General features: G+C 38.5%; 1 protein-coding gene across 10 annotated transcripts in view; it reads left to right on the forward strand.

Annotated features, from left to right (window-relative positions):
• CPLANE1 (ciliogenesis and planar polarity effector 1) overlaps positions 1-20,546 on the forward strand; it is a 60,247-nt gene extending 39,701 nt beyond the window's left edge. For 7 of the 10 annotated variants that reach the window (XM_032095543.1, XM_032095540.1, XM_032095541.1 and 4 more), the window contains 22 exons: positions 445-702; positions 880-1,614; positions 2,515-2,681; positions 3,905-4,034; positions 4,847-4,901; positions 5,975-6,079; positions 6,573-6,668; positions 7,309-7,421; positions 7,675-7,873; positions 8,140-8,384; positions 9,282-9,375; positions 10,022-10,183; positions 11,120-11,233; positions 11,593-11,623; positions 12,860-12,988; positions 13,777-13,942; positions 15,566-15,627; positions 16,067-16,231; positions 17,532-17,644; positions 17,984-18,067; positions 19,400-19,569; positions 19,971-20,546. In XM_032095543.1, the coding sequence (XP_031951434.1) occupies positions 445-702; positions 880-1,614; positions 2,515-2,681; positions 3,905-4,034; positions 4,847-4,901; positions 5,975-6,079; positions 6,573-6,668; positions 7,309-7,421; positions 7,675-7,873; positions 8,140-8,384; positions 9,282-9,375; positions 10,022-10,183; positions 11,120-11,233; positions 11,593-11,623; positions 12,860-12,988; positions 13,777-13,942; positions 15,566-15,627; positions 16,067-16,231; positions 17,532-17,644; positions 17,984-18,067; positions 19,400-19,569; positions 19,971-20,111 (3,534 nt within the window). In that variant the 3' untranslated portion in view covers positions 20,112-20,546. Of the gene's footprint in view, positions 1-444; positions 703-879; positions 1,615-2,514; positions 2,682-3,904; positions 4,035-4,846; positions 4,902-5,974; positions 6,080-6,572; positions 6,669-7,308; positions 7,422-7,674; positions 7,874-8,139; positions 8,385-9,281; positions 9,376-10,021; positions 10,184-11,119; positions 11,234-11,592; positions 11,624-12,859; positions 12,989-13,776; positions 13,943-15,565; positions 15,628-16,066; positions 16,232-17,531; positions 17,645-17,983; positions 18,068-18,990; positions 19,570-19,970 lie in introns of those variants that run through there. The other 3 variants (XM_032095548.1, XM_032095549.1, XM_032095547.1) reach the window with 3 other exon arrangements.
• Positions 20,547-24,369: the final 3,823 nt, after the last annotated feature.

Raw genomic sequence — 24,369 nt, forward strand, 5'->3', positions numbered from 1 at the left:
CTTGCTTCTGATTCAAGAAAATTAGTGGTATAATAATAGAAGTTTGAGTGTGTTTTAGCTATATAAGTCAATGTGCTTTAATAGTTTACATTTGGAAAAATTCTGATGCTGTGATAACTTTTCAACTGTACTAGGATTTATGTTGTGGTAGTACATTGAGCCAATTTCAAGTGACCTTACATTTATTGAAACTTCACAGAAGAAGTGAAGACATTAATCTTGCTTCAGCATAACCTGTCTGTGGCAGGTATTTGTTGTAGCTTATAAAAAACTCCAGTACACATATACAATTATACAAATGAATCATTATTGAATCATCCTATTATTGGGATGGTTTTTGTTTTGTCACCTGATAGCAAACAGCTGTAACATAGCCTGGATATTTTTGCTAAGATCTCTGTTGAAGTTGTTGGCATTGTTAACTTTGTGCATGTGTATATTCAGCTACAGCAGATCAACTTCATGAGTTTAATGCAAATAGTGCAGTCATCCTTTACCAATGTGCCAAATGTGCAGCAAATGTTACCACAGCATCAATCAGTTCATCTGGCAGGGAGCCAGCCTGCACACACTGCTGTAAGCAATGCTTATCCAAAAACACAAGTGCCCACTCAAGAAGAAAAAAGAAAAGCTGGTCAAGAGAGCTCTGTTTTTCAGCCAAGGAAGAGTGTGAAAAACGGAAGCAGCAATGGCCAAATAAAGGTAGGTATATCAAAGTGTGGTTTATGAAGACTATTCAGTATGTCTGATACATTATCTATCCTGTTGAGTTAGGAAATGTGTTCGTAGTGATTGGTATAGAAAGAATTGGGTTTTTTTGGTGCGTATTTAGTGCATGGTAACTATGTAAATGCTGGTTTGTTTGCTTTTCTCATTTAGAATCATCTGGATATGAGTGCCTCTTTGACATTATTTGAAAGCAACAGCAAGGAAACAGGATTGATGTCACCATCCCAAGATTTGCATTCTTCAGTGCCTACTAAACCACTTCATCTCCTAGCTCCTTCCTCAGGCATCCAGAAAAAAATAAAGCTTATCCCTGTTGAAAAAAAAATTAGTTACTCAAATGGATTTCCTTTGCTTAAGCTCGAATCAAGTTATCATGCCAAACCAGCATTTTTACATCCGATAGAAATGTCATCATCTTTTGCCAGACCACCCCCAGTACCACGAGTAGCTTGGAGTTCATCAGATTCCTTATCATATACACCAAGAAAGACTAAGGCAGGAGAAGATTTCCACAAGAATAGATATAACCCTGAGATTCCAAGGCAAATGCATGAGGAAAAGGAGAGATGGGCAGAAAGAGTGCATAAGGGACCTCCCAAATATCTGAATTTAGATCAGTATGAGGGACAGCAAGAAGTTTCGCCTCGGCCACAGTTCCCTGCAAATGTCGATGTGTACAAAGCTCCGACCACTCAGAACCTGGCTGGTGTTCCACTGTTGCGCTTGCAATTTGGTCCAGTACCTAGAATTCCACCAGCTGTAAGGCAGCCAATCACTACTACTTTAATACCTGTTAAACCTGCAACAAAAGGTACTGACTCCAGAAAAACACTACAGGATGCAGGAATATCACTACTTCAGATTAATCTACCTGAGAAAAAGAAGGTACTGGATTTTAATAATATATTTTTCTAAGTTGTAGTGTTTTGTCAGTTTTATGGTTTCTTATTCATCACAAGTAAGTTCACGTTTACAGGCTATGGACTTTGGAAGTGTTCAGCACAGGTATTGGGAGGAATCTAGAACTAAACATATGTGCATATTGACGTGCCAGTGTGAGGCAGCCTGCAAGCCTGAAAGTGTCTTTAATGACATAAGATTGATTCTACATTCCGTACTTAATCAACTATGGAATCAATTCATAGTTAATCACTGGTAATGAGTGTAAAGAATTTGCTGTCTAAAATACTGAACAGACAATATTTATATGATAAAAAAATAGGGTTTTTTCCCAGAAATTATAATAGAATTATTTACAGAAGTAGAATGTGATGAAAAATCCTTTCTTGCAGGGCAGAAATGGAATGGTAAAAGGCTTGGTAAGAAAATCTTACGGATGCTGAATACCTGATGTTTTGAAAAATTTTATTTCTTATAGACTTTATATGCTTGTATATCCCAGTTGAGAAGAATGGAAATGATTTTCCTTGAAAGGTGCTTCTTCAGTCTCTGTGTGCATTGGATGGTTCCTGACTTCATCCTGAACTATGTGCATAAGAAATGCAAATATTAGTGAAACATGTTCTATGGAGAAAATTCATATGTTCTGTGGAGAAAATTCACACCTTTTCATTCACTTTCAGAAAATAGTTTACACATGTACATATTGGCAGAGGTTCTGGTCTGATGCTATTAATATTCCGTTTCCATTTTCTTTACAAAATGCTACAGGAGTTTTGTTTGTTTAATTGAAATCCAAACTGGACTTACTTTTTTCATGCAATCTGACTGGGATTCCCCTCCCTGTTTCCTCTGTCTTCTTTCTCTGTCTCTGAATACTCTTAGGCACCAAAACTCATTCCACTTCAAGATATCATTGCATTTGAGCAGCTCCAGAAGCATCATTCTGTGCCCAGTACTTCCTTTGGACAAGACCAAACCAAACCTATGGAGCTACTAAAAACTGGTGTTGAACCATTTGAACTAAGAGATGTACAGAACAATAGAAAAAGGCAAGCCAAATTTTTGAAGTGGAACTTCCTTTTGAAAGACTGACTGGTAGCCTGTACCTTCTAGCTTTGACATCAAAGGGAGTGGATATAACTCTCTCAGCAGAGAATAAAATAGCAAATGTTAGTAAAGACACAGCAGAATTGTATCACTAGGGTGTGAAGAGTTTTTGCTCTTACGAGATTTACAGGTAGAAGATTCCAGGGGAAATGTTTTTCATTCCACTACTTGTGTTTTGAGGTCTTCTTGTCTCCTGACTGTTTGCTATACACTCTTCATGAAATGATTTGCTCTTTGCACAATGATAGACTGCTGTCTGGGCTGCATATTGTCACTGTCATCTTCAAGAGGGAAAGGATTATATGCTTTTTCAGTATAATTCAATGTGTAGGCTTTTTTTAATATAGACAGTGATTAATTAACAAAATTCCTGCTGAAGCAGGGTTGGGGTTTTTTTGCTAGGTATGTTATTCATTACTTACAAAATTTCATCTATTAGATGTTAATTGATTCCACAAACAGTTAAAACAGATTTTTAAGCTGCTTACATATCTTTGTTCAGTTCTCATAGAATGCTGATAGAATGTTCTAGAATGGAATACTTGGTTCCTTCCAATTACCATGCTTTTAACTGTCATTCCAGAGCAGAGGCTCAAGAGGAGTTTTTCACTCTTAAAGTGAAAACTTGCTACACTAGTAACTGCAGATAGAGTTTAGAATACATTTTGATAGTATCTGCAGAAGTGCTTGACGCTACAGTTGCTGTCGTGTAATCTACTTGTCACATTTTAAAAAAGAAGCTACAGTTGCTGTCTTGTAATCTACTTGTCACCTAGTAATTAGAAAACTTTGATGGGTATTGAAGTTTGTTTCTTACAGATTCCTTACAGGCCTTATGAGTAGTAATTATTAATTATACACAAGATATAGATGTGAAATGTTATGTGGTTTGTAATATTTAATATAAATAGCTTATTAGACAATTAATGGATTTTAGTGTGATTGCTAGTATTTTTATGGGTTCCTACAACAATTTTATGTAGATTTCAAGCAGGCAAAAATTGTGTTTTAAACGCATCTGTATGCAGCAGCTCTGTTCATCTTTTCCAATCTTTATTTCAGGGTTTATTTCTTAATAGTATTATTTCTTACAGAACAGCAATCGGTATTTTTGTTGTTTCAGAGCACTTCTTACTCTTTATCTGTAATTAATATATGTTGACAGTAAAAAGAGGCGTAATAAGAAACAACTGAAAGAGAAGGAGGATAAGAAGAAACCAAACGTGTCCTTCCACCCAGACGACTCCATCATCAGTATTAGTGACACAGCAGTGGTTACTGAATCAGAGACTGGGGTATAGAATAATGTTTTTTTCTTATCCTTTTCCCATTCAAGTATTAATAGAAAAGAAAGAAGCAGGAAACTATAAACCAAACAGTAATGTACATCTCTTCCGGGCTCTAGCCTAGAAACAGTATACATATTTTTAATTCATATACTTGCATTTTCTGTAAACAGGAGATTTGTTTTTATAAAGGATTCCAAGGTTGCTATTTTTTTCCTGAAACATGAACTTGTCTGTTTTGATAGGATATAAGTCTGTATATACATCTGTAGTAAATATATACAAAAATGTTAAAAATGAAAAAAATATAATTTTTCCTAGTAGTAATGCTAGGACAAGTGACCCAGGCAATACTCTTTCCATGTGAGGCTGGATGGATGACAATATAAGAGTAAGCATTACTTAGTAGGAACAGTACCAGTTTAATGCTAGATCACTACCCAGAGCTGAGTTTCTGGTCCATTACCATACCTTCTCTGAGACTTCACTCCAGCACAGCAGCTGGAGACCCTCACCAGACCTGGAGGTATCAGTCAGGGTACAGCAGGGGTAGGATAGACTCAAAGAGGAATAAAGAATTTGTGTTACTGCGCGTCACCCCAAGGTACATAAGAGAATGTTACCTAGTCAGTAAATTCCATTAAGTTGGAGTGGATCAGAGGAATTTTAAAAAGGAGTGAGAGCAGTAAGTGACAATTACTTTTGTTTTTCCGCAAAATCATTACTCATATGAGGTATATTGGATAATTAACAGCATCAAGAAAGCCTTTAATCTGCACTGGGACTGTTTTCTAAGATGATGCTTTTTTTCCTTATATTAGGATCACGAACCAAAATCGACATCTTACGTTCAAAATGGTTTTCTGATCTCAATGGGCAAGTACAACGCCTTTTAATGTTTTGAGTGCTCAAATAAAAAAAATTAAGAAACATAAGTTTGTTAGAATTCACAGGAAAACTCTATAGTCATTAACATGTTAAAAACTTGGATAATGTGTTCTGTGGGCTTACTGGCTTAGGAGGGCTTTCTCCAGACCTTTCAGGATGTACAACAGGTATTTGGAATTTTCTGGGGATACTCAGTTTTTAGGGGTTCGGTGTGGAGAGAGATGCAGGCAAATTTAAGATCATATATTAATTATCTGAAGATTCAGAATAGTTTTCCCAAAAATTATAGAAGTATTTTAATTTTTCTTAAAAATGAATGACAGTCTTGTATTTATGTTTATAAACAATGGAGTTAATGGAATAATAACAGTATATTGAGTAAATTCAATTAGCTGTGGTTGACAGTGATTTCTGTTCATGTGATTAATCAAAATAATTCTGTAAACCTTTCAAATCCTAAATTTTTTATTTATTTTAAAAAGATATTATTCCAACAGTATTTGCCTGCATATTCTAATTACACAAAATTAAGGGCTCTTTTAAAAGAAACTCAATGTTTACAATGTTTCTAGCTTGCAATATGAAGACCATGGCTGTGATTTGCTTCTTTATAGTGTGTTAATTCATGACAATATTCAGTTCTATCACAGGACAAAATGCAATTCATTCTCTGAAATTTGGCCTTAAATGCAAACTCTGTAGAAACAACAATAAAGAAATGAAGACATATGTGTTATAAATATTCCTCCCCTCCTTTTAGGATGTGAAGCAGACTGTTACTGCATACTAAAATATTTAATTTAAAAATCACATATCTAAACTGAATCTTGATTTTAATTCAGTGTAGCATTGTAAGTGTCAGTACAGCTGTATAAAGTAGGTAGCGCAAACTTTTCTTAGAATCATTTCTGAGGTATGCTTAGAGAAAAGTTAAAATTATCTGTTGAAAATACAAAGAAGGAATTGTTGGGGCCCATAGTTGTGAGTTAATATCATTGCTTTCAAAGATGTCTAATTTTTATATCGTTTGTAGACACCGATTTTGTATTATCACATTTTAGATGCAATGGAGAAAGCAAGTACTATCTCAGCAGATCTACATTATTTGGCTTCTGTAGGGAAAAAACCAACAGAAACTCAAGATGCAAGTACAAATACTAATCCAGGTAAGTGCTGCACAGGTAATCTGCAGAAACCAACTATTTCTGGTGCTGCTTCTTGATTAGTTGTGATATTTGGTCAGGTTTCAAAATGCAGCAAGTTTATAAAGGGGAAAACAGTTTTTTGTGCTCTAATTTCTTACTTTAAAAAGAACGAAACCAGAAAACATTGGAATATAAATTACAAAGCAGTAGTTAAAATAATTATAAATAAAAACATTACTTATGTAAGAAATTATGTAAGAGTCTCCTCATGCTTTCTGTAAGTCAGTTCTGCTGTGACTTTTTCTGAAAGCTTCTTTTAACTTAACTTGAATTTATCTAAATGCATTTTAGACAATGTTTTACACATGACTGAAATTGTTTCCTTGCCCTCCTCCTCCACAACTTTTCTTTTATTATGAACTGGCAAATCAGAAATGTACGCTTAGATAATGCTATTGGTATTATCTTTAAACTCATGCATTCTGATCGTCTTCGTTTTTTTTTTCCAATCAAGTGCTCGAATCATATCAGGATCATGGGATCAGTAGATCAGGAAATGAGGTTTCCAAAGTTCAAAAAAACGAGCTGGTCACATCTGTTCCTGCATCAGGTGTGGCTTCAGTCTTTCTCCACTTCATTTATTGTTTGGGAAGTCTATAAAAGTGTGACTGTTCTAACATGGGTTTTGTATCTGAGATGGCTTAATGCAGGGGGTAGATAACATGCTAATTTATCTGACTTCTTGAAACCCAATCCTTGTTTTGTGGATTTTAGCGCCACTTAATCTTTGGAATTTAGTGTAATATAGACCAAATGAATTGACCACTGGGATGTTAAAAGAGATCACATGAAATTGAGCTGCAGTAGCATTGTTCCATAGATACTTCACATAGATTTCAGTACCCAAGTATTTTCCCTATGGTACCAAGAGAGCATGCTAATTTTTCCATTATTGTAAAATTCAACAGTGTTTTTCCATTTGAAGATAATTTTACTACATCATGACTCATTTGCAGATAGTTTTATTAGAGGTTTCTATCTGAGTAATCTAATTTCTTTGGATTAAGTAAAGATGCAGATTTTTTTTTTTTTGCCTAAGTAGGAGAGACTGGGATATTAATAGCAATCTGGATGGCAGCTTAGTCAAAGCTTTTCTTATCTTCTAGAGAATGCAGAGCTGTTTCCTTATGGTCTGACTTTTTTTGGCTTTTACTGTAAATATAATACTGACTATTATTATTTTCTTGTAGAGTCATCTAGTTCCTCTGTGATACTACTGTCAGACATGTATTTAAACCTGAGTTTCCCCACTGAAATGAAGGACAAACCTTTACCATCCTTTCTGTCAGATGCACCTGATTTGGTTAGTGATCTAATGTACATATGGCTGAAATGCATTTTAAGTATACTGTTTGTCTTGATGAATTTGAGTTCTTTGTATCTGCATGAGTCAGTTGTGTAATATGGTAGGGAGGATTGTATTTATTTTGTTCTCTAAACAAAAAGCCTTTCAGCTACAAATGTAGGGAGGTAAACACAGGAAATTGTGAACAATGTACTATAAACAGCTTATTAAAAACACATACTGTATAATTCTTCATTATCTTGTTGTTTAGCATAAACAGGAATATATAAGTGTGATCGACATTGAAGACAGTGACATCCTTAACAATTTGCCAATGAAACCTGAGTCTACAGAAGAGATAGCTGCTGCACAGCAAAATGAGAAGCTTGAAATTCCATCTACTGCAAAACTTAATCACACAGCAGCTTCTGTTACTAATGCAATTCCACCTGAGGCGCTTCAGAAGCAAGGTAAACCATTTCAGTTTTAGATCCAAGAAAAAGTAATACTCTTGTGTTGTCATAACGCCCACAGAAAATCTGCAGCCTTTTCCCAATTAACCTCGTTGTTTTTTAGTCTTAAACATCAACATTGATACACTTGATTTCTTTTTAATGATTCTTGCTTCGTAAAACATATTATTATCTATGGCACATCTGTACCTAATTACTTGGAATATTTAGGTGCTTGTGGCTTATTCAGTGATATTGGTGCATTCTTTTTTATTTATTTTAAGGTGATCATCAGAAAAAGGTATCAAACCAATTGCAAAAGAAAGATAAGAAGTCAGATTCTGCTACAGATAGTGTAACCTGGAACATAGCACATGAAGAAGGAAGAACTCTTCCTTCTTCAGGGCTTCCATCCAAAGTAATTGAAAAAGAATACTTTTCCACAAAGCAGTGGGAAATGGATATGCAACTACAGACACTACAGAACATAATAGAAAATATGGAGCAGGATTTCAGAAATAGCAAAATGGTGAGTTCTGAGTGCTAACTGTTGTTTTTTAGACAGTTTATTTTTTCAGCTAAGGACAAAACCTACATTTTGGAACAATGTTCTCAATCTGCTTGGTATCTGTTAAGAGATATTGAGAATAATATTATATATATATATATATATATAAAATATATTTATTGTATATTTTTACACTCAGGTGGATTATTTAATCATGTATATTCTTCATCAAGGTTGTTGTTAAAGTCAGATTTTTTTAAAGCCTGTAGGAAAAAAATATTTTCACATATCCTGTATTTGTTTCAGCATTTCATAGCACCTGGGTTTTAAAAATTCTGAGTATCTAGCCGAATCCTGAAGAAAAACCTTTTTTTTTTTTTGCCTGTTTTTTTCAGTTCATACTAGTTGATCACTCCTTTTTTAATAACTTCTTATGTATTAGGTATCAGTTATGAAAGTTGTTCTTTCTGAGACTAATGCTCAGTAAAATGCCTCACTCTGGGTTCGTCAGTTTTAGTTTTCACTTTCTAAACTTCAGAAAACTTCAGAGTTACGAAGACTATGGAAATGTTCTAATTTCTGTGGGTTTTAGATAAAATATATATTGGAAAACTCCAGCTACTTCAAAAATCATGTGATTGGTAGGAGTAAAACTGTTCAAACAGATAATAGATCTTATATATATTTTTCTCAAAGTAAGCATCCAGAAGATTGAAATTCTTATATGAAATGAATCTACATGAACTACTTTGATTCCTGAACTTGTTTGTTTTCAGCCAGGAAACTGCATTAAAATCTTTGTAAGATTCTGACAAAAAAAGTGTATTTAAAGTAGACTTTGCATAAATATCTGTAGTGTAAGTCTCAGCAATACGTTGAAGAAAGTGTCATTACGTGATTTTCGGGTTTCACTTACAGTTGGTGAAGCTGATAGAAGATTTTGAAAGGGCTGCGGATTCAGACCTTGGTGCTCGTCTTGCAGTCTCTGAAGCTGCTGGAGTCATTGGTGCTGGTATGTGTCCAACTAACAGGATAATAAATTTACCATTGAATATTCATCTTAAATGACTTTTAGTTACCACTGGCATTTAGTGCAATCCCTAAAGGGGTTACTGAAATACAAACCAAGAATATCAGAGAAAGAAATAAAATGAAAGGTAGTAAATCTGTGTATTGAGTTGTAATCTACTGGTTTTATTAAAATCTTACACCAGCTTAACTGTTCACTAGAGCAGATATATTGAATGATCATTTGTTCATTTAAGAAGTAGCTATGTAGTACCTTCTTCTAGCTACTGTACTATGCCAAGAACATAGTCTAATCTACTTACGGAGTTAATACAAAGCCAAGTGGTGGAACCAAATCATGGCTATGTCTGTGTTTGTATGTAAGACAATATTTGGGATGTCCTTTAGGCTCACACGGAACAGCTCCTGGTCCAGTCATTTTCTTTGTGCCTGCAGGACTGGGTCACATAGCACAGCCCTTTCATAGGGAGGCACAGCTGATCCAGGTTCAGGCTGTTGTAGGTGACAGATAAACTAAAGATGTCACTAACCAGCTATCACTCATATACGAGTGATAGTTTCTGCGTTGTGGGGATTCTCCATTGGTCTACACTAAGTACTCTATCTTTTTGTTTTTTTCACAGAATCAGAACATCATTTGACAGGCATGATATTTGAAGAGGTCACAGATGATCAAAAGGAGAGCTTAAACTTGGAATACCCTGTACCCAGTTCTACTACAGTGGATGTACACTCTCCTGCCTCTGCAGCCTTGGCTTCTAACTGTCCCAGCGGCCTGAAGTCACCTTCTGGTATAATCTTTATTGTATATTTTTCCCGTTTGCATCTTATAAAAATAAGTAAACCTGTTGTTCATGGTGGAATACTTTTTCATGGCTGTTACACAGAATTTTATGTAATGAGATGATTGAAGTCAGTCATGAGTCTTTCTAGATTGCATTGTTCAGAATGGCTTCATTGATGTGCACTGATAATGAGTTTGTTACAAGACAACAGTATCACTAAGCTTTGAAAACAGTTCAGCAGTGAATCATACTTGCACTTAAATTCACTGTCATTGAAAGAAAATAACATTGGGTCTGTTTCTGAAACCCATCACTGTGCTAATTTGTGCTTACTTACCTAATTGAATATAAGTGGGTACGATGTCACAGAACACTCAAAGCTTCTTCCAAAAGCTGTCTTTATCATTTCTGTCATCTACCTGTGTCAAGAGGGGTGACATCTCTGTTAAATACAGCCTACATAAGCAAAATTAATTGGTTTATTTCACCGTACAGTAACTACTGTCTGTGTCCTAAAAGATTATTTTATGAGGTCTAATCATTTTGAAAACTGAGGGTAAATTGATTTTTGCAATTACGAAGACTGCAGTAGCATTAAAAGGAGGAGGAAAAATCATTCAGCAAGCGACCTGTTGCCCAAGGTTAAAAATGCAGTTGTATTGTTTTCTCTGCGTGTTGCCTGCATTGCTTGCAGTCAGGCTCCCAAAAATTATACATTCTTTGTGCATTTGAACTTGCATTTGACAGCCACATTTACAGCAATCTGTCTTAAAATGTGTTAAAACATGTTCCTGTGTCTGTATACAGCACTAGTGAATCTCAAATAGTACACACACCCAGTTAAATTTTGAAAACAGTAATAGAGTTTACTAAGTATAAACTTGTTACTTGCAAGATAAGAAAACTATAGGCCATACTAAGATACAACTATAATCTTTTGAGATGGAGAGTTTAGTTTAGGAGAGGAAGCAGTGCTCTTCCTTCCAAGACAACCATATTGCTCTTCAGTTGCATCTTCTGAATTCCAAGCTTCTTCTGAGTGCCTGGATTCCTCAAGTAAGTGTCAATCATTAATTTTCCATGAAATACTGTATAATTAATTGGAACAGATAATTTGTAGTTAGTTTGTCATGGCAAAAAACTGTCAACAGCGATGATATCGTCCTAGCAAAGCTTCCCACAAAAGCCAGAGAACTGTTAATTAGTGCTCTCTGGAGCCTCTGTGCTGACCTGGCAGTCAATGACATGTTGTCTCACAGGCTGTTAAGCTTATGTACAATATTAGTTTATTTTTAATGTCAGCATATTGAGGTTGGTGTGTTTCTGTATTTTATCTCACAGGCTGTTTAACATATGTATGATTAATTTTTGTACCAGTGCAAAGATATTATTAAAAAAGATTGTTCCTGTTTCAGGCTCTCGTGTATGCAGAGAACTATGTGCTGGGTATGTATTTTGCAACTGGTTTTGTTGAAAGTTGACCAAAAAGGTGACTGGCAGGGTGGAATGATCACTTCATAAAAATCAAGGCATTTATTTTCAAACTGAATAAAAGCCCTTTTTTTAGGTAATTTACTCTGACTTTGGTAGTGCCTGTTAGATTTACTTTATGCAAAAGCTGCAGAAGCATTCAAAGTTCTTTTCTAGTTACAAGTATTGGAGCTGCTAATGTAAATGGTGCTCTTGTCTGTGTGCATTTGTTGTTTCTCCTATTTGCAAACCACTTTTTCAGCAAAGTACATGCAATTGCTGCTAGTAGTTGCCTACCAAAGCCAGCTATCACCAGAAGGTTTTTAAGGTGTTACTGTATGAAAACAGTAAAGCAACAGACTGAAGATTTCGTAACTGGAAAGAGCATATGCATTAAATAAAGTGTTCTGACATGTATTTTTTAGCTGCTGTTACTCTTCTGGATATAGTAGAAAAGAGTAGCTGGTTTCCTTTCTTCCTAGTCATTCTGCTCCATTATCCATCTTTATTGTTTTGCTTAAATCATAGCAGTAAACTGAATGGTTTATCTTATTTTTCTAGTATTTTAAATGGAACTGCTTGTTGTGACTGAAGTAGATTAGGGAGTGGTTAAATAAACTAAAGAATGAGGGTATGATGCAATAAACTTTAGCAGACAGTGATTTTAACCCAAAGAAGTAACTTGAAGCAACTACAGCTTGTAGTCCTAAACTATGAGATCAGTTTTTTACTGGGAGCAACTGATTAAAAGAGAGGAAAGAAATGGGGAGAATTTAGGTGGAACTGTACTCTCACTGACACTGATTCTTGCTCAGAAGGTCATTGAGATTTGGGTACCATTGAAACTGGTAGCACCCCATAACTTTATCTCCTCATGGGCAGCAATACAAACCCTGTGGATGCTACTGGCTGCCAGCCTCAGCCTCCTGTGGACCAGCCATGTTCACACACCCCAGTGGAGCTCAAGCATTTCAGCTCTGGATGGTCCCTCTGATGTTAGTCAGGTCATGCTCCTTCTGTCCTCATCAAAATTGACTCAAGTGTACTAACGCAGTGGAAATGTGGGGAAAGAAAATTCAGTCCAAAGGCTTTATGTAAAACAACCTGGGTATTCTCGTTTTAAGTGTAAAAGAAAGGGGTTTAGTTTGTTATTCTTGCGGTAATGTTCTACAGTAATTTAGTAACAGCTTTTTTTCCCTACCTAACATCAAGCTCTTCAGAAGATCCCATGCAAATTACTGGTCTGAGTGATGTTACTGGCATGAATGATCGTGTGGTAGAAAGTGACATCTCTGTGTTGGAGCTGGGCTTTGCAAAAACACAGGCTAAGAAAATCTCCAGGTAAATACCATGGCTGGTTTTTGTTGTGTGTTGGTTAAGTCATTTTAACCCTGGTTATTCTCATAGCTCACAACCTGTAAACAATGGAAGCAAGTATGTGGTTTGATGTAAATGGGACTAGTATTAGAACTTTTAATAGCTACAAATTCGCTGGCCATTATTGTCATATATACTAATTGTTTTCTATTATTTTGATTTTGAAATTCTTTCCTTCCTCTTTGCTTGTTCCTTCTTCTACTAGGTATAGGCTGGAGCACAACTCTTTTTATACAGTAGATTCAGTTCAGACCTTCAGGTCTTCTAAAGCAGTTCTGAAAGACAGAACAGAAATTTCCTGCCCATGGCACAGCAGCTTTAGAAACTTCCAGCCCCAGATTTCAGCTTGTCATGCTCCCCTCCTTGCTGGAGACTTCCACACCTTCCTGACTGTCAGTTGTAAAATCAGCTCTGTTCTTTCCTGAGAGAGGTCAAAGTGACAGCTGTTTCCTACTCCTGTTTGTGACATCATTTGCTGACAAAGGGAAAAAATACAGCTGTTCAGGTCACCAGTCTGTTGCATGGGTACCACAGTTCCCACCAGTTTAAGATCTAGTTCTATTATCTGAATGTAGCTGACAACAAGAAGTAAAATTTTGCAAAAGATGATTTCCCCTCTTGTTCATTACTTACGCTTCCAGCTGTGTCAGAATTTTGAAGGGTTTGTCAGTGTTTTTATTTTATCATGTAGTTGCTGTTGTTTGCGATTTACAGGATGTGCTAGATTATTTCCTGTTTACATCTGCCCTTAGGGTTCTTGATTCTGCTTCTGGGCATTCTCAAAGAACAGAAGAGGAGCGGAAGGAGATACAAACATGGATGAAAAGAAAGCAAAAGGAAAGAATGAGAGAATATATGAAGAAACGGGATGAACAAAGACAGAAAGAACATCATCCATTCAACCTGAGGAAGAATGTGGTAAAAATAATGGGTGTCTTGAAGAGTAGTTGTTACTTATTGTATGTGTTGATTATTCAGGTTAGATAATATAAAGACTGAAAGTTGGGTGTTTTTTGCCTATTGTAATGTTGGGGTTTTACATGTATAATTTGATTTTGTGGGAACTGGCCATAGTTGTGTCAGAGAAGCAAATACACCAGTGTTCTTCACAGGCTGCAGTGGTGACCATTGGCTGCAGGTGGCCATTACAAGGTAATGGATACAGCTGCAACATTCACTGATGAAAGATACGTTTTTCAGGCAGTGATAGCTACAGCAGTTATTAAGATGTGTTTACACCTTGTTTCATCTTCCCATGTGCCTCCCAAAAAACCCCAGTGAATTTAAAAAGCAGAGTTCACATGCCAGCATCCTTTACAAACATGGTAGGATACTGAGGGCAGCCATCACTGTCATTCACCCACACAAAAGTGTATGCAAAAATCATAAAGGGTCAGCAGAGATGCTAGAATATGTCATATATGTCAAGTATCTTAGGAAAATTTTTGTTGAAGTCTGGTTTCAGTGAACAAACAGTCCCCTCCCAGAATTTTTTACGTTTTAAATTTAATTAGTAAAAACACCTTTATGGCCTGATCTATCTTTTCTGTGCTGGAAATAACAGAAAATAAAAAAAACCACACAAAAGCAGTTCAGAAGAAATTTTCCAGTCAGTATTAACTCTCAAAATTTGCATTTGCCATCTGGATGCCTTCAGGACCTGAAAGGACCCTGCTGAGTCACAGGAAGCTCTGGTGTTACAGGAGATGAGACCTAACACCACCAAATATATCCCTCTACCTTCTACTTGTTGAATTCAGGATATGCTGTAAATACTTCCAGGCTGAAGCTCTGTTGGTTTTATCTCCCAAGCAGCAAATACGTAATATACTCAAGTTCCCTGTTACTAAATAATTCAGTTGTATTCACTTTCAAAAAGAGTAATAGATCTCTGTGAAATAAAGTATTTCCCCTGGTTTTAAACAACCTTTCAGAACTGAGCTGGGCTGCTCTTCTGCCCATGCATGGAGAGAAGTGATTCAAGAAAAATAGGTCCTGCTTTCTCTCCTTTTCCTGTATTGTCAACCCATAAGTATACACTTGATGCTTTTGCTATGGGCTTTTCACCTGAAATCATTAGTGGAGGGATTCTCAGCTTTCAGAGGATGGTTTGGGTTTGGTTTTGGCTTTTTTCTTTTTAAGAAGGAAGAACTAAAGAATTCAAATTGTATTCTAGCAAACACAGGTCAAAGTGCCACCTTGCCCTGGTTTTTAAATTAGTTGTTAGGAACATCAGTGATGGTGAGGCCATTTGAAACTTTGAGCTGGACTATGAGGACGTATCCTTAGGAATGTTAGTATTTTAAGCATATGCAGTATGAAAGATGTGACTGCAAGATTTCAGTATATTTTTTGAGACTGGAATGTTACAGAGACAATCTTACCTGAATTTCCTGGTAGGACCATATGTTTTCATATTGTTTTTCTTTGTGAAGAATGTCTTAAACAGTAACTTTCAAGTCAATTAAGTACATTTTGAGAGTGAGAGACTGGAATGAGACCACAGTACATAGTTAATGATTTTTATACTTTCTTACACAGCATCATAATCCTACTTCAAAGGATATTAGAATCTTCCAGAAGAAGAAAGAAGAAAAAGACAAGTAAGTTGCTATAAATACAACTCAGGATATCTTTAGTTATATATTAGTTTTCCAGTCCTCAAAAAGAGGTAGAGATAGTTTTAACTATATTGCCTATGAAGCTTCAGATATTGATGAAATTTCAACCAAAAGCATAAAAAATTCATGTTTGCATCACCATTTAGGAAAACTCTGAACATGTTTCATCCTTTGACTGTATTTATCGCTTTCCAAATATCATTGTTTCTTTTTTTCCCCAACATTTACTCATGCATTCTGTCAAACTCACTCACTCAACTAAGAAATGGTTTAACTTTTTGCTAATGATCTTAAAAGGCTTAGTATATTTCTGTGAAATTCTGTAAAAAAGTGTTCTTCATGTAGTCTTACAGGACTCACAAATCAGCTGTGGTGAAATGAGTGAGAGTGTGAGGTAATGTGTAATATTATTTCTCCACAGAGCCCTGTTGTCTGAGCATCACAGTATAAGAATATCACAGGCACTTTCCCTGATGAATGAAATGTTATCTGACACAGTGGCGTCACCAGCAAGTGATCATAGAACGTTGTCCAGCACAAGATCACCTCAAGTGTACAGAAGGAGGGATGTGGCATCCAGTACAGGGTAACACTCTAAGCATCAAACCTGCTCTGGTGTGCTGGTATCTTCACCACACTTCAAATTTTGCAGCAAGTTGAGACAGGATTAGCTTGAGAGACAGGTCGTATGCTGACAGAATCAAAGATACAGCTTGTCTGGATCAGCGGACTCTCAAGTCCCTGTTCCAGTCTTGTTACAACCAGTACAGCAAATCTTGGAGGGAGCCTTAAAAATGCCTTTTGGAGCATGGAATAAGCCAACTCAGGAGTCAAGCTGTAATCAGTGTCATAACCAATTCCACTCAACATCAATTCCTTTACAGAAAGGGTGGTTAGACATTGGAACAGGCTGCCCAGGGAAGTGGTGGAGCCACCATCCCTGGAGGTGTGGCTGGACATGGCACTTGGTGCCAGGGTCTAGTTGACAGGGTTGTGATCCCGTCAAAGGCTGAACTCGATGATCTTGGAGGTCCTTTGCAAACTTAATGTTCTGTGAGTTCCACTGAACTATAGCCAGCAATATAGACCTGAAGAGCATCTAACAACAAGCAAGAAGCAAATAAAAATTCTGCTGTGCAAACTCTGGATTTGTTCTCTTGCTTGCTAATTTTTTCATCCTTTAGATTTTTACTTGATCTTTCTTTTGCACTTCACGTACTGCCTTTTGAGGAGGTGAGGGTATCTGAGTATTATAAATTGATACATCTGTTCAGTTTAATGGCATTAATGCCACATATGTGTATGTGTGTTCCAGGTGTATATTGCATTGTAGTTCTTCTTCTTATATATATAATTTTATACTTTTTAGAATAATAGGAGGAACTTTTTACTTCAGGTAATCCTGTGATTTCCAAACTTAAATATTTCTGCTTCTTTTTTTTTGGTACAGTACCTTTTTTAGGTACAGTTCCAGAATACAGCATTAAAGTGAATGTAGTCAGTGGTGTACAGAGCCTGCTGGTGGTGTCCAAGGGAAGTTTAAGTGCCCAGCCAGAATCAGACATGCTAAGGAACATCATGCAGGAATCCACCTTAGGAGTGGCAGGAATCAATAAGAAGTTTTGTTGGACCTAAAGTGGCTCTCTATAAAGCCAGTTTGATGTGTCTTCACTGTGATTGCAGCAGTTCTGATTCTGCTGAGGCTTACTGGCCCCACAGGCAGTGTGTGATGCTGATCCTCAGCCAGGTGGGCTGAATGTGGTTTCTCTGGCTTTTATGTCTCTTCTGAATATGCCCTGTCAGATCTAAGTTGTGTGGAGGAATGGTACAGTGATAAGTATTTAAGCTTTGTTGTTGTGTTGGTTTTTTCCTTTGTCTTGTTGTAGAGGGCATCTGAATAGTCCTGTTCTGGCAGAAAGGAGCAGAATTGCTGCCAAACCTGGCTTTGGTCAAAAAGTACAACGTTTCACCCCAGCTCTTGGTTTGACAGAGTCCAAGGGTAAGAACAGAACTTTTTTGATGAAGACACATACTGAAGAGGTCCTTCAAGTGACTGCTGGATTTTTGGGAGAGAGGAGCTTTGGTATCTGTGTAGGAAATCAGATTTATAAACCTGCATGTTTCCTGTCCTGAGGCTTTTGCAACTGTGTTTCCATTGGCCTGCTAAAGATGGGAGTTACCTTTCCTTATCACTTCTTTAAATCCAAAGTAGCTTAAATTGCCATAGCAAGAGTACTGTGTAACCCAGGGCAGGAGACTTGTAGATGAAAATTTCTGAGCATCTTTGAGTATATTTGATCTGCATTTAAAAAACAAAATGCTTACTTTGTCTTTCCAGGAAATGCCTGTAAGCTCCTTCAGAAAAGTACCTCCAGAAGAAGACTGAGAAATGCTACAAACTGTCCTGTTAATTCCAGACACTGTAAGTTACACAGAACAATGACAGAATGCTGCATAATACAGGGGGGAAATAAGATGCAGATACAGCATTTGTTTAGAAGAATAAAACTCATCATTATTTCCCCACTTAAAAATCCTTTTAATTAGAAACTTGTGAAATATTTTAATCACCTGTTTAATCACCTCTGAACAGTTTTAGCGAGATGAGAGTTTCAAGATTACTGAAATAAATGTGCCAGATTTTAGTGAATTCCTGAAATGCATGTTATGAAATCACTAGATGAAGGCTTTGAGTCTTATCTTTCAGTTCAGACTGACAGAGAGAAAGTTAATTAGCAGACCAGGACACAAGAATTATGTCTCTCCCTTACCTTTCTGTGCTGCTTACTCTCCAAGCTCTTTAAAGTAGGAGTTGTCTTTATTATCCCTCTGTACAGTATCCATTTAAGATATCATTTTGTCATAATGTTAGCATGGAAAATTTATGACTAAGCTCAGGAAAAAGAAAAAACTTCTTGGATTTTAGTGGTACTTTTTCCCATGCCTATCTTTGTAGGTCTGGATCCACAAAAGATTGCTCCTAATCGTATTCTTTAACAGAAGCAGTACTTGTTAATAGCAGCAGAATTTCTGATCAGACAAAGAATGAAGAGAGAATCGGTCTGAGACTTACAAAATACTGTGGCATGATTCCATTCTGCCTTACACCAGAATTATACTATTGGCATGATTTGGACAGTCAAAGGTCAATGTATTTGAGTTGACAGTGCAGGAAATTGAGAGAAGCACTAAGAAGCAGAAAGGCACTTTTCCTGAATTCCTGAATTCACCTCTGCTCATGTGGAAAAGTAATTTTTCTCCTTTCCATATATTCGCTTTTTAAACTCTATATTCAGGTTGATCGTTCTCTGATTTTCTGGCACCTTCTGCTATCTGTTTTTCCAGTATATCACATCACTGATAAGGGTTTCATTGAAGTTCCATGTCTTCTAAAGAGGCACAAATCCAGAGTTTATTTAGTTTAGTCCTCTGCCAAATAATGAACAATGTGGTTTTTTTTGGGGGGACTGCACCACAGAACCTGGATGCTGTAGGCACCATGCACAGTCCTGTTCCACTTCGTGTTCTGCCCTGGGAAGGCAGCTCAGAGCATGAGGCTGGAAGGGACCAGCAGCCTTTTCTCCCCATAACCCCTCGTCAATTGTAGATAACAGGGCTGGCTGTTTTCACGTGGATTTACACACAGCTTCAGTTCTTAGAACCTGGAGCTTCTATTCTTGAAGGAGTTTCAAGAGATTGAGATGAAAAGGGCAAGAAGTGTTGCAGTGCTGTGGTTGGCCTGTTTTCTCCTCAGCTGCTGAGTGTAGAGTCAGCAGGAGCTCAACACAAAAGCCTCTTCAAGTTGCCACTGCAGTTCAGACAGAAGGTGTTGATCTTGACACTGATCGAGACGTAGTGAGTCCTTGGACTGTGCCTGAGGATATCCAAAGAATACTTCAAGATACTCATGACTCCATGTTTCAGGTAGAGTACCTACTTATTCTATAAACTATTTGATACAGGCCATTTAACACTTTGTTTTCTTCTGCTGTATTTAAAATGTGGTTCTCTATTCAAAACATGTGGGTGAGATAAATAATGCATCACACAAATGGTGGGGCTTCAGCAGAACTACAGTTTTCCTTTACAAGTGAAGGCATTCTTGTGAGCCTTGAACTTCAATGTACTTTTTAAAAACTGTGTAGGCACATTGCCTGTCCAGGAAACGGGCATCAGTGGGAGGGCATAAACAGGAAAATAGATTGCATTTGTTACAGAATAATCAGACACATACCTTGATTTGGACACGTTTTAAAAGAGTGGCATCATTTCTGCTGTCCATGAATGATGCACAATGATCACTTCATCTTCTCTTCCCCCACCAGGCCTCTGCAGTGCATGGCATGAGTTTCTCTCCTCTTGGCAGTATCAACATGGACAGTGTTTCTGAAAGCACAGGGAGCATTCTCAGCAAGCTGGACTGGAATGCAGTTGAGGCTATGATAGCAGATGTGGAAGACAAGTGAAAAGTTCTCAGCCACTGTGCTCTTCCAAACAGTTGCTAGTGTTTGGTTTTGTTTTTTAAAAACAGTAATTGTTCTGCTTAAAATGGATTGAGGCCTGCACTGTTTCCTTCTTAAGCAGCATGGAAACTCTGACTGTTTCCAGTCTTGCCTAGATGAAGCTGAATTCCTTAACATGTAGTTTGCTTTCCCTATGTCTTCAGGTGAAGAAGAACTAAATATAGTTGGTAAAGGCAGACCCACAATCTTAAACAGATCTGGGTCAGCTGCTTTACACAGAAACATATGTAAACACAAAAAATGTTACTTTTATTTTAAGAGCAACTGTTTTACTTTTGTATTTAATATTTAACATTATTATGAAGTTATTTTTGTAACATAAGAGTTGTGATCAACTGGTTTAATAAAAGTGATTTTATTAGTTTCTGCTGTAAATGATTTACACGTCGGTCGCACTATTAATTATTGCCGTGTACCACTAGGAATGTATATGTACATGTGCACTACCCTCATATTTTAAACCCAGCCTACTTGTGCAGTAGCTCTGAGAAATCGTAGAAGAGTTTGAATGATTGATAGAAAGAGGTACAAATAGTCAGAAATGAAAATGAAAAGTAGACTTCTAATAGGAAAGTCAGGCAGCAGTGTGAGGCACAAAGGACAAGTACTTACTGGGGTAAAAACAGTATCATTGTTCATCTGTCTACAGAATGCTACTGTTTAGAGCTCCTCCAGCAACCCCCAGGGGTTTGTAGACAAATCTTCCATGTGCTCAGTGACCATCAAGTTGTGGTAGTTTGAACAGATGCAGCTGTGTTGACTTGTTCCCAACAGCTGTAGTTTTTATTTTGTAGTGAAGAAATCTGAATTTTTCATGGAAGTCAAAGGTGTGTTAATTTCCAGTGGTTAATTATTGCCACCCCAAACTGTAATAATTAAAAACCCTAAAAATTGCATGTTTCCAAGTGGAGCTGCATCTTGGCAAACATCAAAAAATAAGGTTCAAAGGCTGTTACAGGATTAGACGCATGCCAGGGTAGAACTGACAGTGCCTGTAGGCTCAGAGGCCCAGACAGGCCAAGTGTCATAGGTTAGCAAGCATAGTCCCAGAAGTGATGTTCTTGCAAAGGGGTGCTTACAGTTTCCTCTGTGACCTGACAGAACCTATCAGCTGGCCAGTTTGAATATGGACAATTCTTTAACCACTTAAAGTTGTGACCGCCTCTGTGATGCACATTTAAGAATAGGCAAACTCCCCCCCACAGCTCTCTCTCGTTTCCGGCGCTGGGACAGGTGGCTGCGGGCCCCGTGTGGGGCCCAGCGGGCCCGGCCAGGCCCTGCTTGGGTCAGGCTGGGCTGGGCCACGGCCATCCTGAAGCCATGGACCTGTTCCAGCCGTGGAACGCCCCCCCCACTGCCTTGCCGTGGGCAGCCGGAGCGGCTCGGCTCCCCCTCTCCAGTGAGGCCAAGATTCAGCTAAAGCTGCTCTGCTGTCCGGCAGAGAGCATGTGACCGACAGTGATAAGCAACATTCCAGCTGCAAGGCCTAGGTGGGATTAACCCTTTTAGTGCTGTGAAGAGCTGAAAACCTGAGGGAAGAGAAAGAAGAGATGCTTAAAGCTGAAATTCTGTTGTAAAGCTATGATATATCAGAGCATCCCGTTGTAATTTCATGAAGATATGGGGGGTGGAGTGTTCAGCTCGTGAGCAAAAGCACCTGCGCTGAGATAGGCAGATGCTGACGCAGCTGTAATTTCATGAGAAGTTTGGACAGGGAGAGATGGAAGCGATGAGGACTTTTGCTCCAAATGGAAAGGAAGACCTCAGTTCCTAGAGATGCTCCCAGAGATAGTCCTGGAGATGAAGATGAGGAGGACCCTTTGCTCCCAGGGAAGGAGAAGGGCCTCTGTTCTTAGAGATGAAATGCTCCCAGAGATGGGTGAAGAGAACTTCTGTTTCTGAACGGTTCAGCCTTAAAATTGTACCCCAGTAATTAAAGAGGGAACCCTCGAAAGCAGTTGTGGGAAAAGCTGCAAGTCGTGGAAAGGGACTCACATGCGAGCAGAGAACCAGCCTGGGTGGCTGGCTGATTGTGATAATGTTTTCATAGCATGGATAAGAGAGACTCCTCTTCCTAAATGGACTGAACAAGGTTATTATGGAAGTGATAAACAGACTGAACATCTTAAGGGTTGTCTTTTTACATTGTCAGTGGGAGAAGGGAGAAAGGTCGGGGGGGGGAGAGGAGAAGTGTTCTGAAGGTGTGGTATGGACTTTTTTTTCCTGTTTTCTTTTTCCTTATTTTAGGTCTATTAATAAACTTCTTTATATTCTTTCAAGTTTGGTGCCTGCTTTGCATTTCTCCTAATTCTTATCTCACAGAAGATAAACAGTAATGAGTATTTTGGACCAAACCACTACACTAAATTGGTGTTTCCCCAGAGCTGGATGCAGTGCTCCAGGTGGGTCTCACCAGAACAAGCAGAGCAGAGCAGAGCAGAGCAGAGAGGCAGAATCCCCTCCCTCCCCTGCTGCCTACGGGGCCCTGGATGCAGCCCAGGACACATTTGGCTTTCTTTTCCAGGAGTTTCATGAATTCCTAAAAATACTTAACGTTTCCAAGCATATGTATGTTTACACTTTGCACAGAATAAATGGTTAGAAACATAACTTTATTTTAATTTTGGGTTGCTGGCTTGTGTGGGAAATATTCAAAGTAGCTTTTTTGGGAAAATGAGAAGGAAGGTGAAGAATAACATTGCCAGATGCAAACAAAATCCTCATTGTTTAGTTACAGTGTCAGTTCTGCTCAAAATATTTGTCAACAGTCTGGATGCTGGAGGTGAATGCATCAGTAGCAATTTGCTGGTGGTCCAGACTGGGAGGTGCTGTGGATTCTTTTGAGGGACAAGAGGCCTTGCAGAGGCGGATTGGAGCACTGAGCAATCATAAATTGGGTGAAATTTGACAAGTCCAAATGCTGGATTCTGTACCTGGGATGGGGTAACGCCAGGCACAGGGATAAAGTGGGAGTGGAGTGGCTGGACAGCTGCAGAGGGGGATGTGGGGCTGGCTGGTGCTGGGCTCGGTGTGGGTCAGCAGTGCCCGGGCAGCCCTGAGGGCAAACCCCCTCCCAGAGCACCGAGCACGGCACAGCCGGCACAGAGAGGGGATGGTCCCGCTGGGCTCAGCCCTGGGGCAGCCTCAGCGTGGGCCCTGCTGGGCTCTGCAGGTGGAGAAGGATGGGAAGGTCCTTCAGCACATCCTGAGGAGGGAAACAAAGCTGGAACCTCCTGTGAGGAGCAGCTGAGGACTTTGGGCTTGTCCAGTTTGGCAAAAAGGAGGCTGAGGGGTGACCTCACTGCTCTCTGCAGCTTCATGAGGAGGGGAAGGGCACAGGGAGGTGCTGAGCTCTCCTTCCTGGTACCCAGGGACAGGATGTGTGGGAATGGTTCAGAGCTGTGCCAGGGGAGGTTCAGACTGGACATTGGGAAACATTTCCTTATCCTATGTGCCGTTCTGGACTGGAACAGGCGTCCTGGAGAGGTGGTCAATGCCCCAAGTCTGTCAGTGTTTGCATTTGGAAAGTGCCATTAGCAATAGGCTTTAACCTTTGTTCAGTCCTGAAGTAGTCTCTGGATTAGCAAAAAGGTCTTTGGAAATGGCAGGTGGATTAGATGATTGTTGTAGGTCCCTTCCAACCAAAGTTATTCAGCTCTGTACTATTCTATTCTAGAGTCTTACGATTTCTTTATGGTGATATTGAAATGCCACATTAATTTTGTTAACCAAGCAGTGAGAGGACAGTGCAGCACCTGCCAATTAATGGCAAGATGACGGGAAAAGTGATGCACTTTACACTGGGGGTCATTAACCCCAGAAGCTCCTTGGCATCTTTTACCACAGTCACTATGTAAGAAATCTCATTTTAAACATTAAAAGCCCATTTTCTTCCTTGCACAGAAACATCTAAAAGTACAAATTCTCTTTTGGAATTTTAAACTTGCTCATTTGCATGTGCATATCACCCACTAGATACAGGATGACCCAGAGGTTTCTCAGCTGTGTGTGAGTCAGTGACTTGCTCTGTCAGGTCTGTAGCTGATGCAGGAGTACTGCTCAAACAGGGGTGCCAGCAGGATGCCTTCTGTTGTCATTCCCTGCAGGACACCTTGGCAGCTGCTCCTCAGGGCTGGCAGTGCAGCAGGACCACGGCAACCCTTTCTCTGACACACCTGACAAAGCCAGGATGGTGGGTGCC

This window comes from Corvus moneduloides, chromosome Z (assembly GCF_009650955.1).
Source record: "Corvus moneduloides isolate bCorMon1 chromosome Z, bCorMon1.pri, whole genome shotgun sequence".
Lineage (NCBI taxonomy): Eukaryota > Metazoa > Chordata > Aves > Passeriformes > Corvidae > Corvus > Corvus moneduloides.